The sequence below is a fragment of the Xiphophorus couchianus genome, chromosome 10, assembly GCF_001444195.1.
Source record: "Xiphophorus couchianus chromosome 10, X_couchianus-1.0, whole genome shotgun sequence".
In the NCBI taxonomy this organism is placed as follows: Eukaryota; Metazoa; Chordata; class Actinopteri; order Cyprinodontiformes; family Poeciliidae; genus Xiphophorus; species Xiphophorus couchianus.
The window spans coordinates 1,030,472-1,048,897 of record NC_040237.1 but is presented as its reverse complement, the minus strand read 5'-3'; the positions used below and the strand labels follow the sequence as shown (position 1 = coordinate 1,048,897).

General features: G+C 36.2%; 1 protein-coding gene across 1 annotated transcript in view; it reads right to left on the bottom strand.

Annotated features, from left to right (window-relative positions):
* The window catches only part of LOC114152078 (protocadherin-15-like), a 283,395-nt gene that overhangs the window by 42,548 nt on the left and 222,421 nt on the right, over nucleotides 1-18,426 (bottom strand). The window contains exons 29-31 of the mRNA XM_028029788.1: nucleotides 8,228-8,337; nucleotides 7,237-7,377; nucleotides 2,924-3,051 (exon numbers count right to left, since the gene is read on the bottom strand). Of these exons, the coding sequence (XP_027885589.1) occupies nucleotides 2,924-3,051; nucleotides 7,237-7,377; nucleotides 8,228-8,337 (379 nt within the window). The remainder of the gene's footprint in view (nucleotides 1-2,923; nucleotides 3,052-7,236; nucleotides 7,378-8,227; nucleotides 8,338-18,426) is intronic.

Here is an 18,426-nt window from a genome sequence, read left to right as displayed (position 1 = left end):
AAACTCATGCAGCTGCATCATCAGCCTATTTAGATATGCTATTCTGTTTCATTTAGTACTGCAAGACGAGCAGTTATGATTAAAACTCCCATTTTTACTTTCGAAACGTTTGCCAAGTGTCTTTCATAACATAACAAACAGCATAGATTTAAAAAAATGGGATACATACAATAAATCAAAAGGATTAAAATGTGTCTTCTCAATCACAGCTCCTCCATCAAGCCATATCTCTCCAGTTTCCTCTAGTCTAGGTGTACTTAAAAAATGAAGCTATCAGTGTGCTAAAATGGATTACTTGTTCCCTGACAGCAGGAGGGAGGACAAAAGAGAGGAGGCACAAAATAAAGGCTTGAGAATAGTCTGAAAACCCATCCCATCTTGGCCAGTTTCTCTAGAAACCAGAAGTGCAAGAATCGAAATAAAACAATGTTCTGTGAGCATCTAAATGCTATCCAAAAGCATTTTTGACAAGACTGCTTCAACTGGTTTTCAGTGATGGTTTTAGACCTACAGCAACATTAGCTTTGTGGGAATGTTGAAATCAGAAGCTTAGTGATTTACTACTAGAATCTAAACAATAAAACCACTCTCATTAACACTTTCCTCTGCTTTGAAGCAACAAAGTTTCAGACATTTATGTAAAATTGTATTATTGAAAAATGATAAAAAAGACATAGAAACGTGCCGCTCCAGAGCTGTATGTTTTTACTGGTTTTATAGGATAAGCTCCAAAAGCATCTTGGAAGGATTTATGAGAGGACAGAGAGGCAGCTGAAGGAACACTTAAACATGAACAGCAGAAAGGCACGACAGTCTGCTCTGATGATATTTGCACGGATAATAAAAAAGGAAACCTGAAAAACTTCACAAAAAGATTGAAAACTCAAATTGATTTTGCAGTTTTAATGACTGAGGTGGTCAGGCATTGCTGTGGAATGTAATGTAAAACAGAGCAGTGACTGTTCTTTTTGTGGTTGAGCATGGTGAGGTGTGATAAGGCTGCCATCAGGAGCAGCATTTTGAAAACTACATACGAAGGATATTAGTAGATGTGTGATGACTGAAGGGATTATTGCTCAGACAAGTCGTCCTTCCCCATGTTTCCCACAAGAAGACATGAGTATGCATAATGTGCACAAAGTTGTTATGAAGTGTTTTCTTGTCCCCACAGAGAGAAGGTTAACTGCAAAATTGTCAGCCTTGATCACCATTATTCAATATATAAAAAAAACAAACTTCCTTGCAACTTTCATGGGTATTTATGAAAACCATGAACCTGGTGGCTTATCTCAGCTTCAGGCAGTTTTTGACCACAGCAACAGAAGTTCCAACATAGACAAATTAAAGGAGGTAAAAATGACATGTTTGACAATGTTTTAAAGGTTGGCATCGCAGCAAATGATTAAAGACAGGCTAATAAACACAAACAAAACTTTAAACATTGTTCAGTACACAAACAAAATGTTTGCACATGTAGCATAATATTTGTTATCCTAACGTCGTTTAACATTCACGTGTAAGAAGAACTGGTTAAAGTTGTGTCTCTACTAAAGGAAGTAAAACTTTGATCAATTGTTCATGCAAATGTCCAGAGCAACACTGTACAGAACTGGACATCCAAAAATGATGTCTCACACTTTCTCAAGCATGTACAGCTTTCAATTTCCCCTAAAGTAGTTTTCTATGGTGGCCCATGTGTCATTTCTCAATCTCCTGCTAAAATAATCCAGAATCCAAAAACACCGTTATGGCTTTCCATCCTTTAATCACATTTTTAGATCATGGCATAACTCTGTATTTAAAAAAACAACAACTTTGTGATGCAAAAATCTCTTCCTCACAAGCACAATTTGACACAAGAGATCCAAGTTTGCAGACTGTTAAAAACTTCTTGGATGATGGTCATAATCCATGGTGGACGGAGTCCAGCCTAATGTTATTTTGAGTACATCAGTCTTCCTGAGAAATCCATTTTTTTCAGCGACTTCCATCCAAATCGTAAAATTGTGTTCCTTTCCCCTCAAGTCTTCCATAATATTTAGTCTATTGCATTGATGTATTTTTTTTTTCTGCAGCCAATGGCTGGTTTATGAAAGCAGCCAATTTAATCATCAAAATAAGTTGATAGAGGAAAAATTTGAGAATGAAATATAACCCACAATAAACAAATCCTGTAAAAATTTCCCTCGCTTAGGATCATTTTGGGCTGGTGAGAACTGGTAGTTTCCGACACAGCTCGATTTTCCATGCTGCATCATAAACTTGCATTCTTGCTCTGAGATTCATGTCCTACATTCATGTCCAAAATTATGCTTCAGTAAATAAGCATGAAATTGAATATACAGCCAATTTTCTGTAGTAAACATGTTTAACAGAAGAGGGCTAATATTTATTTAATCTTTTTTTTTTTTCTCTTTTGTACGAAAATAATCTTTTGTGTTTGCAACAAGTGCTGGCACACTCCCCTTCCTCACAAAACTATCACTTTAATCTGGGTTCAGTCTGTTATGTCAGAGTCATCATGTAAGATGTAATAAAGCAGGGATGATCTTAAAGATAATTAAACACCAAAGGCCAGACTTTTATGCAAGTGAACTTGTTTGAGTCTTTTGTGGAATCCAGCTTCATTAAGACATATTGCATATTTTTTTAAAGGTAGAACTTGAAAGGAACAGCCTTGTGATTTATTTTGGATGCTGAAAGATATTTTAATGAGACTGGATCACTCAAACTGTTCATTACGATATGAAATACCTTGCAGATAGGCATAAGGGAGGTTTTTCCAAGCAGTAGATAAAGAGAAACAAATGTTGATGTTATCAGGCAATCTTGTTACATACCGTGCTTCTAAAAACTTCAAACACAAGCAAAAGACCCGGCAAGCAGACAGAAATTATTACCACTTTTAGACTTTTTTATTTACCTGTACTTGCAAGACCGAGGTGAAAGTTTTGGCATCCTCTCCAACTCCTCCAATGTAAAGAGATCTGGTGAAAACTGGTGGGTGGTCGTTCTCATCCTGGACATCAATCAGCACCCGGGCTGTGTTAGCTAAAACACACAAACACACCAAAAACACAATATGATACACATGTTCTCCGGATCTAAGGAAAAGTCAACCTAGTTGACTGACTACAAGTACAGTTCCTGCACAAATTCAGACTGGGCCAAATCTGAACAAGAACAATGGCAGCTTTGAAATGGAAATATCACAAGCACACTGCAAAAACATAAATTCTTACCAAGCATTTGTGTCTTGTTTCTTGAGTAAATATCTTGAAATAAGGCAAAACTAACTGAAAAGTAAAAAAAGTAACTTCTCTGCAACATATTGTAGCTTCTTTTAACTTAGTAATTATTGAATGTAGATTTCTTATAAAGCACAAGTTCCATTTACAAATGTTTTTTTTTTAATTTGTAAGACATTTTTCCCATTGTAAGTGAAAAGATCTGCCATTTTTTTCATTTATATTCAAGAATCTATAAAACTAATATGAAGATATAGTATAAAATAATATATAAATAAATAAAATAATTGTAAAATAACAAATAAAAGTAATAATAAAAAGTCCCTTTCAACTAAGAAAAAGGGATGCAAAATTCTGAAAAGTGTGGCACAAAACTGCTTTTATTCCGGTAGACACATACAGAAATCCCATGAAACTGAATGCTTCCACCTAATTAATCAAGTAGAAGCTCTTTTCCTCCAAAATCTGAAAACAGAAGCAGTATGGTACAACTGCACACCCACCAAGACATTGCTGCAAAACTTAACTGACTGCTGGAAGCATAAATCAGAGAGGCAGACAGGAGGCCAATGTAACTCTGAAGGAGCTGTACAGATTCACAGTTCAAGTGTGGCAATCTGTCGACAAGACTGCTATTAGTCAGGCACTTTAAAAGTCTGGGCAGTCTGAAAGAGTAGCAAGAAGAAAGTCATTGTTGAAAGGAATCCCTAAGATGTTACATTTGCAGTTCACAAATTGTGGGGATGAAGTTGCTCTAGTAACACAAAACTTCAATTAAACGTTTTGGGCTGCAAGTAAATGGGTGGTGAAAAAAACTGACTGCATATAACCCTGAACACACCATCTCTATTTTGAGGAGCAGTGGTGAAAGTACCATGAATGTATGTGCTTTCCTCAAGTAGTCCCAGTAAAAGTGAACATAGTCAAAGCTACAAACCAATACTAAAGTCAAATGTTTTAGATCAAAGCACAGTCACGTGTTAGAATTTCCCAAAGTACAGATACAAAGTAGATTAAAAATCTGTTGCTGGATTTAAGCATTGAGGTTTACATACACTCTACATCCAATCCAAGGTTGTGTAATTTTGTACAATAGAATCAGCGAAAACTCCAGTCACTACATGACACACCCCAAAAGACTTGTAGCTACAATTTCAGAGAAAAATGTTTTTTTCAAATACATTTCATTTCAATTTACAGTTGTACACTTTGCTGTATGGGTCTATCACATACAATTTCTAGAAAACACGTTGTGATTTAATGTTCAAGGAACATGAAAGGGTTAACATTTCAGTAATTAGTAGCAAAAGATCCATTAGAAGTCTAACGCTTTTCACACTTCCTCAACACTATAAACATGTTCGAATGAATGAGCCAATACATTATTCAATAATATAAGATCTGTTGGTGAAATATGAACTCATTAATTCTCTAGTACTTTCCAATTCATTTTTCAGTTCAAAACTCAACTTTAAAGACTTGTTCAAATCTGAAGAAGCCTTTCAAGGATTACCACGAATTTTCACAATTAGAAAGGTTGTTGTAAGAAACACAAAGAAGTGTAAACATGTTAATGCCATGGTGATGAGTCACATATGGCATCACATTCCCGCCAAAAACTAATTAAGAATTAAGTAATCACATTATTATTGTCAGTAAGGGACCTAACAGGAGAAGAGTGGATGGCATAATCTAAATTCAAACCGAAAAAGAAGAAGAGGTGGAAAATGATGATGATGATGATAATGATGATGAAGACGGTAAGGAAAAGGAAATATTTTTCTTTTCCTTATCTTTTTATTCATCCTCCGCATTTTCTTCTGCTTCTCCTAGACCAAGTTCTGTGCAGGCTGTCACTGGACTTTCAGCTGAAAATCCAGCTAATCAGATTACTTATAAGAGTTACCGCGTCCAAATGACAAATATGCCCACTAAACAGAGAGCGAGCACAATTTTCTGGCAAGAGTGTACAGCTGGGTGGCAGGAGCCTGTTTTACCACTTGGCATTCTGGGTTCATGGGCTTCTGAATGAGTGTGGCCGCAATCAGAGTTATGTGCTCTCTTGATTGATATATGCGCTGCTGTGATTGTTTAATACGCTCCTCAGGGTTTTGGCAGGTATGTGATGCCATAGAAATCTGAGAAAAATGCTCATACTGAATTCTGTCAATCCTGCAGATTTGATTATTTCTCTGTACCAAACTCCGTAAATGTAAGTTATTATCTCAATCAATATGTTAGATGATTTTTATACATGGAAAACATTATTTATCAACACAATTAAATGTAATTGTGGTTCTGCCAAATTCATTTCAAGAAAAACATTAGCTAATGAATCAGTGATGAAACTTGAGATGACTTGCTTTGGAGCTCGGAAATTCTGAATGACACCTGTATAAATCTGCTTTATAATCCACCCAACAGCAAATTTAAAAAAAAAAAAGAATAAAATCACAAATCCATTAAATTTGAAATGAGACAGTTATCCTGATGCTACAGAAAAGGAATATTGATACAACAATAATAATAATTTAAAAAATCACAACACAAACACTAAAATGAAGAGAACACAAGCACACAAAATTGCAACATCCTCCAGATGCAACGCTGAAACCTTCATGTGAAGAAGCTGTATTAACTTGGAGTCCGATCGATTTTTTTGTTTGATGTGTGCAGGAAAGAACTGGAGATCTGCAAATGACACAGTGATTTGCTGCTTTAATCCCAGCAGAATTCTTGAATTCAAATCGCTTTAATGAAATGAGAACAGCATGTGGTAAACACCATAATTAAAGAAGATAAGCGAAGGCTCCGGAGCTGAGCTTCAATTAAGAAGAACACAGATATGAAGTGAAAAGAAGTAAAAAAAAAAAAGGAAAAAGGACATAAAAGAGGAGACCAGTAGGAAAAAAAAGAGGAGAAAGAATTTGAGACTAATTAGATCCATTTTTACTTCAGCTCTAATTATAAATGAAAGGACGAGTTGTTGTTCTTTTTCTTTTAAATGCAAATGAAGGGGTATGTGAGACCACAACAAGTTTGATGTTGAGCCGAACAGAAGAAAGCAAAGCCTTAGCAGATACAATCATCGATGTCCAAACACCAAAACAATGTACATGGAGCTTTAGGATGCTACAAGCATCTTTACAAGTTAAAAATAAAATGCTGGTGTACAAATGCCATGACACAAAGTTCGCAGCAAGAGGAGAAGACAAGCTTTACAAAAAAAACCCCCAGTAAAACCAACAAGCATCTCATCTATAAAAGACGATGCCAAATACTTGCTGAGAAAGGAAAGCTGTAAAAGTCAATGGCCTGTCTTATGCAGAAATATACCAACTGATAATACATGATCAACAGTTCTATATTGACATAAGGTCTCAGTCAGACTGTATTTAAATGGATGTGAATCTGGCTCCATGATTATTCTCTATTGCATACAGGTTGATTCATTGGAACTAAATCTGAACCAGAATGGATTCTAAATAATTAGATAGAAGTCCGACCTGTCACACATGAGACTTCTTGTCATCAGAAAAGAGAAAAACAAAAAAACTACCAGACATAAGACTGTGGATTAAGGGAACCGTTTTTTAAAATTATTTTACAAACCATTTTGAGAGTCATTGTGTACTCAAGCATACACTCACTAGTCACTAACCTTATTGACAGAGTGACAGATCTAATCTGTTAATGTTTTACATTCAATCTTAATATATTTTTTTCTGGTGTATTAGATACTAAAATGGTTAAGTTTTTTTTGCATTTTATTTTCAAAATGTTCAAATTCTAAATTTTAAATACATTTCCTTTGTATTTGGATTAGTGTTGCTTTTTAATCTGTCTGATTTGGGTCTTATATCTTGGGAATCCTTCCATATGCTTGTCATAATAGCTTGCTAAGATCTCTGACCAGAAATACAAAGACAAAAAAAAAAAAAAATTGTAGTTTAATTCATGATTACAAGTGTGCAGCAGTTCCACTTACACTTTGATGGAGCTCGGAGATTTGATGAGACCACCCTCATGGAGTCTGCTTCCACCTTCAGAACATAGCTGGAATTGGTTTCATAGTCAAGGGGCTTGGCTGTGGAAATCTCCCCAGTTGTTTTGTTTAACAAAAACACACCTGGGGAGAACAGAACAACAAAACGTTTTAAAACAAGGTAGTAAAAAAGTGCTATTGCACAGAGGGAATGAGTGAGGAGTCTTGTAGCGCAGTGGTTCCCAACCTTTTTATTACCGCGGACCAGTCAAGACTTGGCACTTGACAAATTTGCTGCGGCCCAGGGGGGGGGGGAACTGTCAGATAAGCCTTTTGTTGTTGTGGTTGTTGTTTTTTTTCCCGATTTTCCCTTTACGACAATCTTACAACGTCCTGCAGTGTGCGGTGTGTTACGTGGTGGTGTGTTGCATATGCCCGATCTAAAATCGGGCATATCAACATTGTCTTGGCCCAATTATCACAGGCTGTGGGGTTTTCCCTGACTGGGGGTGAGAACGCAGCCTGTTGATGTGTTCATTGCCTCATTAGACAGCCAGTCACTATAACATGCAGAGGGGGCTTGGAATGTGGGAATCACCTACCAGGATAAATCCATTCTCCTGTCTCTTCTCTGGGCCTTTTCCCCTTCGCAAAGAAACTTCCCAAAGACATCTGATCTGTTTCTTACTCATTTTGCTGCTTGTGGACTCAATGTCGGCGCGCAAGAAGTAACCAAGAGAATCCGGTTAAAGGATTTGCAAAATAAAAGATCCTCCAGACTCAAATAATACATAAAACGGAAATATTTAATTATTTCTTGCGCGGCCCGGTACCAATTGGCCCGGGGGTCGGGGACCACTGTTGTAGCATACAGTGAAGAGGAAGTTGTGCAGGGCGGTCTGAGCTGTAAGAGATGTTTGGCCAGGAAGAAGCTTTAATGCCAAAAGCTGGAGCAGCGATGAGGCTCTGATAGGAAAACTCTGAATGCACTCACCTCCCTCATTGCCTTCGACGATGGAATACACGATAGTTTGATTGACAGCTGCTGCCATGATGATTCCCACTGGGGTTCCAACAGCAGCCTCCTCACTCACTGGTGGAAATCTGGAAAAAGATCAGTCAATCAATATTAATAGATTGGAAAACTAAATATTCGTGTGTCGACTGTTGGCCTACTTTTCCTCAAGGCGTAACTGAGATCTGGCAAGGTAGAAAAGGCTGTGAATTAAATTTGAAATATCCAATATATATATATATATATATTTTCTCTTGGCAGAGAGAAAATCACACGCTGTGTTCACAGATTAAAAACTGGATGGCAATAGGGCAGGATGTCAATCTTTAAAAGTATTCTGAGATAAACGGAGAGCTTGGTCCTCAGTAATTACCCTTTTAAAAACAGCTATTACACAAACCTATACATCCTTGATGCCATTCAAAAAATAAGCACAGAAGTTAAAACATCCATAAGTTAGTTTTCAAAAAATCTTGAAGTAGCAATTTATGGCTTATTATCTGAGCCACAGTTCGACAGTATATTATACCTCAATTAACATTGCCAGGTTTAAAGCAAGTTCAGATTACGAGAAAATATCTGATAAATTACGCATCTTAACATGGAATGAGCTTGGAACAACTGTAACCTAAGCAAACAGATCATCAATCTGAGATACAGTCAAGACAGCCAATCTAACTGGAGGAGCAGCAGGGATCCAAAGATCAGGAGGGAAAATCCGTTTATGAAACAACTATTAGTTCTGAACACCACAAGTCTAGCCTTTATGGAGAAGACAGTCATTATCTTTCCACAGTGTCAAATAATGTTTGCCAGTAAAATGTGTTGAGTTGCAGAACTATCAACAAAAGACACATATACAGATCAGCCAGTCATGCTGGCTGCTGAACTGCATAAATACAAGAATTTTCATTTTATGCCTACAGTATTTCATGCTTTCTGGCTTTACATACATTTGGACCGTAGGTGGAAATTGCGGGGGAAAAAATCCTAATGGCAGGTAGAGAGCATGCAGACTACACCAGATGACTGTGCAGTAACAATACCAACCGTAGTATCATTCCATGACTTTCCTGGGTTAAGATATACAACCCCAGGACAATCATTTTTTCCTATACTATTGATTTAAGCATATGCTTCATTTTTATAACAATGCTCATTTTGTTCAATTAAACAACAAACATGAGCTTTATTGGATCAATCCGCCTCCCTGTGCAGGTGGTGGGCAGTTTTCTGTGCTTGCATTTTTGACTGATTTTCTTTTTGAACCTGCCAAACCTCAAATTTCCAGCAGGTTTTTGTTCCATTAAGAAAGCCCACTCCAGTCATTAGGCCAAGCGTCACAGCTGGCTAAGCTTTACAGCAGGGGCAACCAACTGGCCAGGCCATCAAGTCATCACTAAGTGATAAATTATGTGTGTTGAGTGTGTTTGTTCACTTCTGGCCAAGTCAATTGCTTAGTGAACCACCTGCTCTACTTGAGTAAATAAATATAAAACAGAAGTCTATTGAAGAAATGTGGTGTGTAGGGAAACTGCAGACAGCCGGCTACTGACACACAAGCATACACCTTACAGACTACACAACCATTGAACCATAAGGTCACTTGGTTTATTTGAACTCTTACCAAAATATATGTAGATGTCAGTTTTTTCTGAGGAGTAGCATGAAATTCAAATTAGAATGTCATCATTTAATATTTTAATTATTTATATTTGGGCTCTTATTAATGTTCTAGGTCAAAATGTCTTTTGAAAAAAAAAAAAAATCCACTAAATCACATTGCAAAGAGCTGCTCTTTAGTTATTCAGCAAAACCTCAAGAGCATATAAGAAAATTCACAGCACACCATTATGAACTTTGTTGTTATTTTCTCAGCAGAAATGTGTGTTTATTACAATCGTTGGTACTACTGACTTGTTTTCACACCTCATCATCCGACAGATTTAGGAGTTCTCTTTTGTCTTTGGTATAAGACCATGACCCATTCATCCTGCTAGCGCCAGACTTGTTTAGTGATAACCTTTGTTTGTTTTGGTTGTATTTACCCAGAATGCCCTGTGTCATCGTCCGTTTCCTGCTTTTGGAGCAATCTCCAGTCTGCATGGTATTCACATATGCACTCGAATTGCACCAGGGATGAATTAGTATCATATTTCATCTGAATAGATCAGATTTCCCTGATGCAAATAATTAAAAAATGAATGCATCTAAATTGCTTCCAAAAAATAAATCTATTAACCAGAGATTTAATAGTGGGTAAGCATTGTACCATGGTGTGCAAAACTGAGCCTTTCCCACATGCAATTACACGTACCATATTAGAAAGTAAAGCAGAAGCTATTACTCATAAAAATAAAAAATATTCTCATTTGCAGTCACACTTATAGAAGTACAGATGGGTGCAAAGCTGCCTAAACTCATTCCACATGAAAATGACTGAGTTATTTTAGACATTTGCATAATTCACTCAAAACCAAAAAGTTTAGAGCTCAGTTTATTCAATTTAGTTGGTACAGCAGCAGCACAAATGAAAACCTATATTATGAAGTAATATAGGCTTTTTAGTGCTGTTGTAAAAGCCTCCCTTTGCTGGTATAGTTCTCTGTTGAACGTCTTGTTTCATAGTACACACCATCTTGACTTTCGTCATGTCTTCTCCATAGAAACCTAAATTTTCCACTTCTACCCTGTTCATACACATCACCCTCTGCATTTTCTTCTCTGCACCTTCCTGTTTTTATTTCCCTCAGCTCCATATTTCAATTGACATCTTAGCAGACCTCAGCTACCTTTAATATCCTCTAGTTCTATCCTCTCCAAAGAAGTGACCAGATAAGGCTGAAAGAGCAACTTGACAGAAAGCCTGTACATCCATAAACTGACAGAACACAAAAACACACTGGATTCCATTTACAACAAAGTCACAACAAATCACACAGTAAAGTACACGTTAAAAGTCGAACACAGCTGATTATGCAATCACATTCCCCCACTCTCATCAGTATTCTGAGTTGGGCTAATGTAGTGCACATGAACACATCAGATATCACCTTACAAATTGCTAAATATTTTACCAGGCATATAGGTTTGGATTTGTCTGTACAGAAAAAGACATTAATTACCACTTCGTGTCATTTTTTAAATATTTAATTTTTCCATTTTAATTGAAGTGTACCCCCTTCAGTGTATATCATACCTGCCTGGCGATAGTGAGAAATTCAGCAAACAGGAGTCTGTTTAGTCTGCAATAGAGATCCCTAAAGAAAAAGCTAAAAAAATAAATCATGCTCCAAATGTATTTTTTGACCACGAGATAAAATTCTTTCAGACAAATTGTGAGAATGATTGTTATAACCGTATCGCATTTTATTATACACCTGGAACACCCATAATGAAACACGGTAAAATTTGTGCTGCTGTGGTTATAGAGGCACTACAGTAACTTTTATTCATTCACGGGGGAGTTAGCTGTCAAATAAATGCACTCACATACCTGAAGAACACATTTTGACTAAATATAAGTCATGGATAGCCTAACAGAACTCTTCTCATACACTTCCTGCAGTGAAAAGGGGAACACAATAATGAGAACAGTGATCAGTTGTGGCAGTCTCTGTTTGAGGGTCTTTCCCTCATTGCCACTGGCATTTATTTGTCTCAATCATTGTTTTTTTTCTGCTGAGAATTCGGCTTCCATCATTTCGAATAGATTATTTCTTGGTTGCCACCTTAATATGACCTCTAACAGGAGTGCGAGCTGTACTTTCCACAATAGAGAGATGGCAATATGCAGGTTGAAGAAAACGCTGCGTCATGATTGGCAATTTTACGTAAAACTAGAAAAAGTTAGTCTATCATAAGTACTGGTCCGTACAGTGAACAGCCATTCAAAAGTTGTTTGCGTGAATACAACACGGTGTCACTCCATATACTGTCAGCTGAAGACATGGCCGACAGTCAACCAGAAAATCCAAACACTTTGGCAATATATGTCCTGTCCTTTTATACTATAACAGGTTTTATTCCCAGTATTTGTTTTGTTTAAATATAGTAAAAATGCGACAAAGTTCAATGGGAAGGGTCTAGAGTAGAAAACAAAAAGATGACTGAGGGATCAACAGAATAGGAACATACAGAGACGTGGTCCATTTTTCTACTTCAATGAACAATATTATAAAAAGGTACGAAGGTTTTGTCTTGTTATTTTACTGGCAATATGCATTTAGAACGTTATAGTTTTCATTCAGTACATATAATAATCTGTTTTATAGTTTACATATTTTAATATCTATATTTTTTTTAAACGCTAAAAATGCAAAACTATTTCAGTGCCTAATGATGACTGAAAACAAAATATACAAAAATGGTTAGAAAGTGAACAAAGAAATCAGTGTGAAGCAAGAAAAATTGGTTGAAAATTTTAAAACATCGTGAACTGAATGATAAATGGTGCAAAACCCACTAAAATAGTTATCCAATTCACACTTAGACTGTTGATCGGTCCTGCTTGAAGTCCTGGCTGCTTTCACACAGACAGATCGCTACCATGGATGGATGTTTCTCTGCAGCCTTACACCTCTTTGGTTCGCTGGGCTCTGGAGAAAGAGCCACATTTCTACCTTTCAGCCTAGAAACAGCCTTGTTCCTGAGGAAAAGAGCAATAATGATGGTCTCTGTGTCAAAGGTGCAAAGTGGCTTTTTCTCTGCTCTTCGGAGAGATTGAATCGATTGTGCCACATTGCATAAAAGTCCCAAAAAGGGTTGTTCACAATCAAAAAACTGTCTTCAGACTAAAGCCATTTCTAAGTAGATGTACTCTCCTGCAAAATCACCTTCCAAATTGAGGTATATGAGAGAAACAGAAGAGTGCAAGAAACAGCCTACTCAGGAGTTTCTTTAGTCAGTAAAGAGGCATTATTTTGCCTATTGTGAGCTCAGGCAAACCTTACAACTTCATTGTATTTTTTCCTCTGCCAATAATCTTTTATATAGCATGTACATATGAGATAAATCTATAAATGTCCTATAAAATATAGAAACGCTTTAGCAATTAACATGCAAAGAAGGAAGGCACTTTCTCTGATAATGTTATGTCTAATGAGCGCCGAGATATGAATGAAGCTTTAGGAAGAAATTACACTTAGTACATATTTGCAAAAAGTAAATTACAAAGCCAAGCCAAAGCCATTTTACAAAATATAAACTATAAGGGGATAAAAATAAATATATTCCTCACTGTTTGTAATATTTCTATAAAAAATTAGAGCCATGTATTATTTGTTTGCATTGATTTGTTGATCTGACATATGAAAAGCCAATGAAATAAAATTTAGAACTTCAAGGGGTGTGAATTCTTTTGCAAAGTACCGTATAACGTTACACACCACAGCATGTGTAAAATCGTGCTCAAGTATTTTCTAGTAAATACATTTACTCCAAAGATTTATTTACATCAAAGCATAAAGTTAGGCAATAATACTATGTGTTAAACAGTAAATATAATCAGTTCATACAGTGTTGTTATATGTCACGTGAGCAGAGGAAAGCAGAAGATTCAGGTATACAAACTACAGCTTTCAGAAACAATTTGGTGCGCTCTCTTGCTGCTACCTCATCTGTCAGTTTATCTGTAGACTCTTCTCTTTTCTAGACGTTTGCTAATTGACCGCAGGATTTCCATTAGGAGTCTGCTGAGCCAGTAGTCTCAGCTCTCTGCAATAACAACCTTTAAAGATTGTCTCAGGCTGTTTGAACCGCTTCCTTTCTGTCTGTAATTTAAAGTTTCATGGTTCAATACATATGCGACAACAATTTTAAGAGAGGTTAGAGAGATATAATGGCTTTCTTTAGTGAAACGTTGTATTTAAGACCTGTAGGTACAGCACGAGTGCAGCTGGAGAATTCTTGTCACTACAAAGAGATTTTCAGATTTTTTGTTCTTCTGCATATCATTACCTAAACAGCACAGAAAAATTTCTTCACTACTTACAATTTTTATCCTTTACAGGCCAAATCCATGAAACTCTGTCCATTCAACAGTCCACCAACCTTAAATCCATAGCAAGATCCATATTTGAGGAAATATGGATCAATTAGACATCAAAATGAGATGATCTTTTTTTTTTTTAATCACCTGAACTTTTTTATGCAGTTGACTTATTTGCATGTTATTGCTACATGTTAAGCTGGAGTGTAAACTGTGGTGCAGCAACGTGTGCTTACACACGCCAAAAATTGCACACGGGAACATGAAAACATTTTTGCTACTCAATGATAAATTCAGATCTTTTATGTCAAACCTAAATGTTTCATTAAATGAAACACAAGTAGTGTGATGTTCTGGGGAAATTCAGATATTTCAGAACATGGACAACTTGCTGTTTTTAAAGGAACTCCAAATACTGCTCTCTATCATAAAATCCTGAAGGAATTTGTCCTTGTGACCTTAAATTCAAGCACATTTGGGATATGCAGCACAACATTTACACACCATCAACTGCATTTCTTAATGGCTCAGAAAAAAAGACAGTAAAGGCTTTGGTGTGATGTAGTCAAAGTTTGGACTCAAGCCCGATTGAGATCCAGCTCCTCCATAGTGACTTGAAAGATTTATTTTTAGTAAATATTTCTTTCACAGCACCGTGTCTCTTTTACATAACCCATTGTGACCTCTCTATGTTAATCCTCCTTCCTATTACTGTTGTCCAGCAGAAAGGTCTCTGAAACCTTCTACAAGGAGTGTAAGACATAAAATGCTATCACTAAAGAAGCTGGCTGTTCATCAATATGCATAAAGCATATTACTGAAAATTTGAACGTTATGTAAAAATGTGGAAGAAAGAGTTACACAAACAACAGAGATATTTGACTGTGAAGCAAAGTCCATTCAAGTATTTGTGGGAGATTCAGAAGGTGTGTTCTGAATGTAGAATCAATGTTTCAAAATTATTTCACCTGGTCAAAGCAGAAAAAGAACGTTCTAGCTCTCTTGCTCAAAGCTATAAAGTCTTGTTCCAATGAAAGCTAACTTAGCTTTTTATTTATATACTTAAGAATAAGAGTCTGTAGAAAGAGTGGAGAGGTGCAGAATCCAAGCTGCTTGAGAGTGTCCTTCATTAGCAGTATGTTGGTATCATCAAAAAAATAAAATGAAACACCACTTGAAATATATCACTCCGTGTGTAATGAATTTATATAACGAGTTTTACATTCGGAGTTGAATTAGTGAAATAAATTACCTTTCTTTGAGGTGCTGCAGTTCTGTAGAGGAGCAAGTGTACCATCTTTCGCTGCCACTAAATCGCCAGAAGCATCTCAAAATCCAAAAGAAGGAGCTTCTGATCTTATGCTAATTCACTAAAATGCACTTGTTTACTTTCTTAATTTTCTTTTTATCCCCAAACCTGATTTTAATTTTAATGTAGGTTTTTTATGTCTTATCTTCCTAACTTCTCAGCATAGTACTGCTGTAACTGTTAACCAAAGGTCTGAAATCAGAAGGTATACATGTACCTGGAGACTCTGTTAGTAGCAATAATAATATTCCTAACATTTTCATATTTCCCTTGATGCTTTATTTATGTGACACTAATGAGTTTAGTGAAAGACATTGATTTCGGGATGAACAAAAATAAAAGATCATAGTTACATTATAGGCTGAACTTAACAGGACAAATATTTATTTTGGTGTTGAAACAGCATATATTTTGTTATTAAAATTTTTCTTTGACATTCCTTTAATTTTGGGCATACAGGAAAATTAATGACTACCTCTCATATCCACAACTGTTATTTTCTTTGTTGCTACTATGCATTTAAAGAGTGAGTTGTTTTTAGAACATAAATCATCCTTTTTATTCTTTTTTTGTTCCAAGTGTACTAAATTATTTATCTTTCTGTATGAATTATTTGTTTTCCTTTCATGCTTAGGAGACGAAAGATCTGAAAATGCATTAAAATATGATCGTTTTGCTATTGTTAAGTCTTTTGTTCTTGTCTGCTCTCAATCTTGGTACAATTTCTCATTACCGACTTCCATTTTTCTTTGTTTTGAAATATTTTAGAGCATCAATGACAAGTATGACTGGACAAAAACGATTGAGGATGTTCTCCTGGTAACAATCCTTTGAATCAGGTAATGAGTCGAAGGTGGGGCTCATTTGGAAGTAATTTAACAACAATGTTGGATTAGCTGTGAACTCATGACTCAGTAGTCAATTAAGTTTTCTTCAAGCAGCTCCTCATTGATTCTTTCAAGAAGGAAAAGGCGTCTAATTTAACAGCAACTAACTTAGCAAGCCACATGCCGTGTCTGCGTGCCTTTCCGTATTGAATCTCTTTTGAATGGATGGCATAAACAGTTGTTGCAGTTGACAGGGAAGTCATACCAAAGGTCAATTTTTAGATTCTCATACATAAGCTAAAGAAAAAGATCTGGACAGAGGTTTGGTGGAATGCCTCCATCTTGATTTTTTTTCTCTTTCTAATCAAATATTTTTCTTTTTGTGGGTCAAGAGGAGTATGTAACAAATATTCTTTTAGAATATTCACTCAAGAGAAATAGAACCTCACATTAGACGTTGTATAATTCCAAACAACACAAGTGCAATTCCTTTAAATGTTACAAATTTAACAGGTATTCTGAAATGTGATTAATGAACACACAGTAAAAACATATTTTGGTCACTATAAACCACATACATACAATGAAGATTGCTCCAGTAGACTGTGTGGATTGGTTGCATTGTTGTTTATTGTATGCTGTTGTTTTTTTTATGATCACTTTCCTGAAAGCATCAAATTCAGTGTTTAAATTTTAAAAAATGTTGCCGATCACAAGCACTAAATTCTGTCTAGCAGTCTACTTAGTCTACTCAATGTAACTGGTATAATCAAACAGCACTATATTTATATTGGTGCATATGCCAGACCATTTGGGTTTAAATTCACAACCGTCATAATGAAGTATTCATTATATTTACAATACATGCATTTTTAATGCAATGTTCCAGGAAATAAGTAGAAGGGAGAGAGTTTACCCAACTTTAAGAATGGGTCTTAACAGTTATATTTCCATTAAGGATGAAAAAGATGGTTAAATTACCGGAATCCTAAAATTTAGTTTTTTGGGTATTTAGAAACATGATTGTTGTCACATTACATTGCAAGTTTTTATGAAGCAAACAACACATTTTATTATTAGATCCAATGAATAATTGCTCTACTTACCAGACTTTGTTTTTGTGCAAACTTTAAATATTGCTAAACATTTTACATGCTAATCTTTGCTCTTTTCTGGAACTAAACTTCAGTCACTGCAACAAGTTAAGTCCAAGACAGAACACAAAGCTTGACACTGACAATTTAATGTAGTGAAGATATGCAGTCTAGTCATGTCATGAAGGAATCTGTCATTACAAGAACCTTTCGCATTTTTAAGAAGCCCATTCAGAGTTTTCCTTTGATCTGTTAGTTTGATAATTTTAGGATCAAAGGCAAGAAATATGTCAGTGCGTCGGTCACAGGCCAGTGAAAAAAACGGAAGCATGCTCAACAACCACCTATTCAAACGAAAAAGATGGAGGAGTATGAATCACCCTTCTCACGCCTTTCTTTTCACCAAGTTTGGTTTAAGGTCACAAAAAGCTGCAGGAATGGAGATTTATGCATTCATGCCACACTTGCTATTTTGCAAGCTTTGAGGCATTCACATTGGAGGCCTAATATATTTTAGAAGCATGCAAGTTGTTTGATCTGGTAGAGCGAGAGTGTTGTTCACCTGCAGCAGTTTTGCCCAATGTCATTTTGTATTTCCACTGGACTTTTATTACGTTCTTGAGGTTGCTCCACATTGTTTGAAAAAGAGGAAGTCCTCATCCAACTGAAAGCTGACAAACAGGAAATCAAAACTTGTGAAAGATGTCTTCATGTGTGACTGCACAGATGCCTGCCTCAGCAATGACTCCGGGCGGTGCCTGTCATGTTTAGAGTGTCAGTCTACCTCTGCCTGTCAATTTCAGTTTTTGTAAATCTTCCTGTCCATCTGCATCAGCGCAGTTCTCTATTCAAAATTTCACCTACTTGTCTGCTTGTTTGCTTAATCTACTTCAATCTGTCAGCCTGTCAGCTCATCTGCCATTTTAAAGACTTATCATGCAGTATGTTGATCTGTCTGC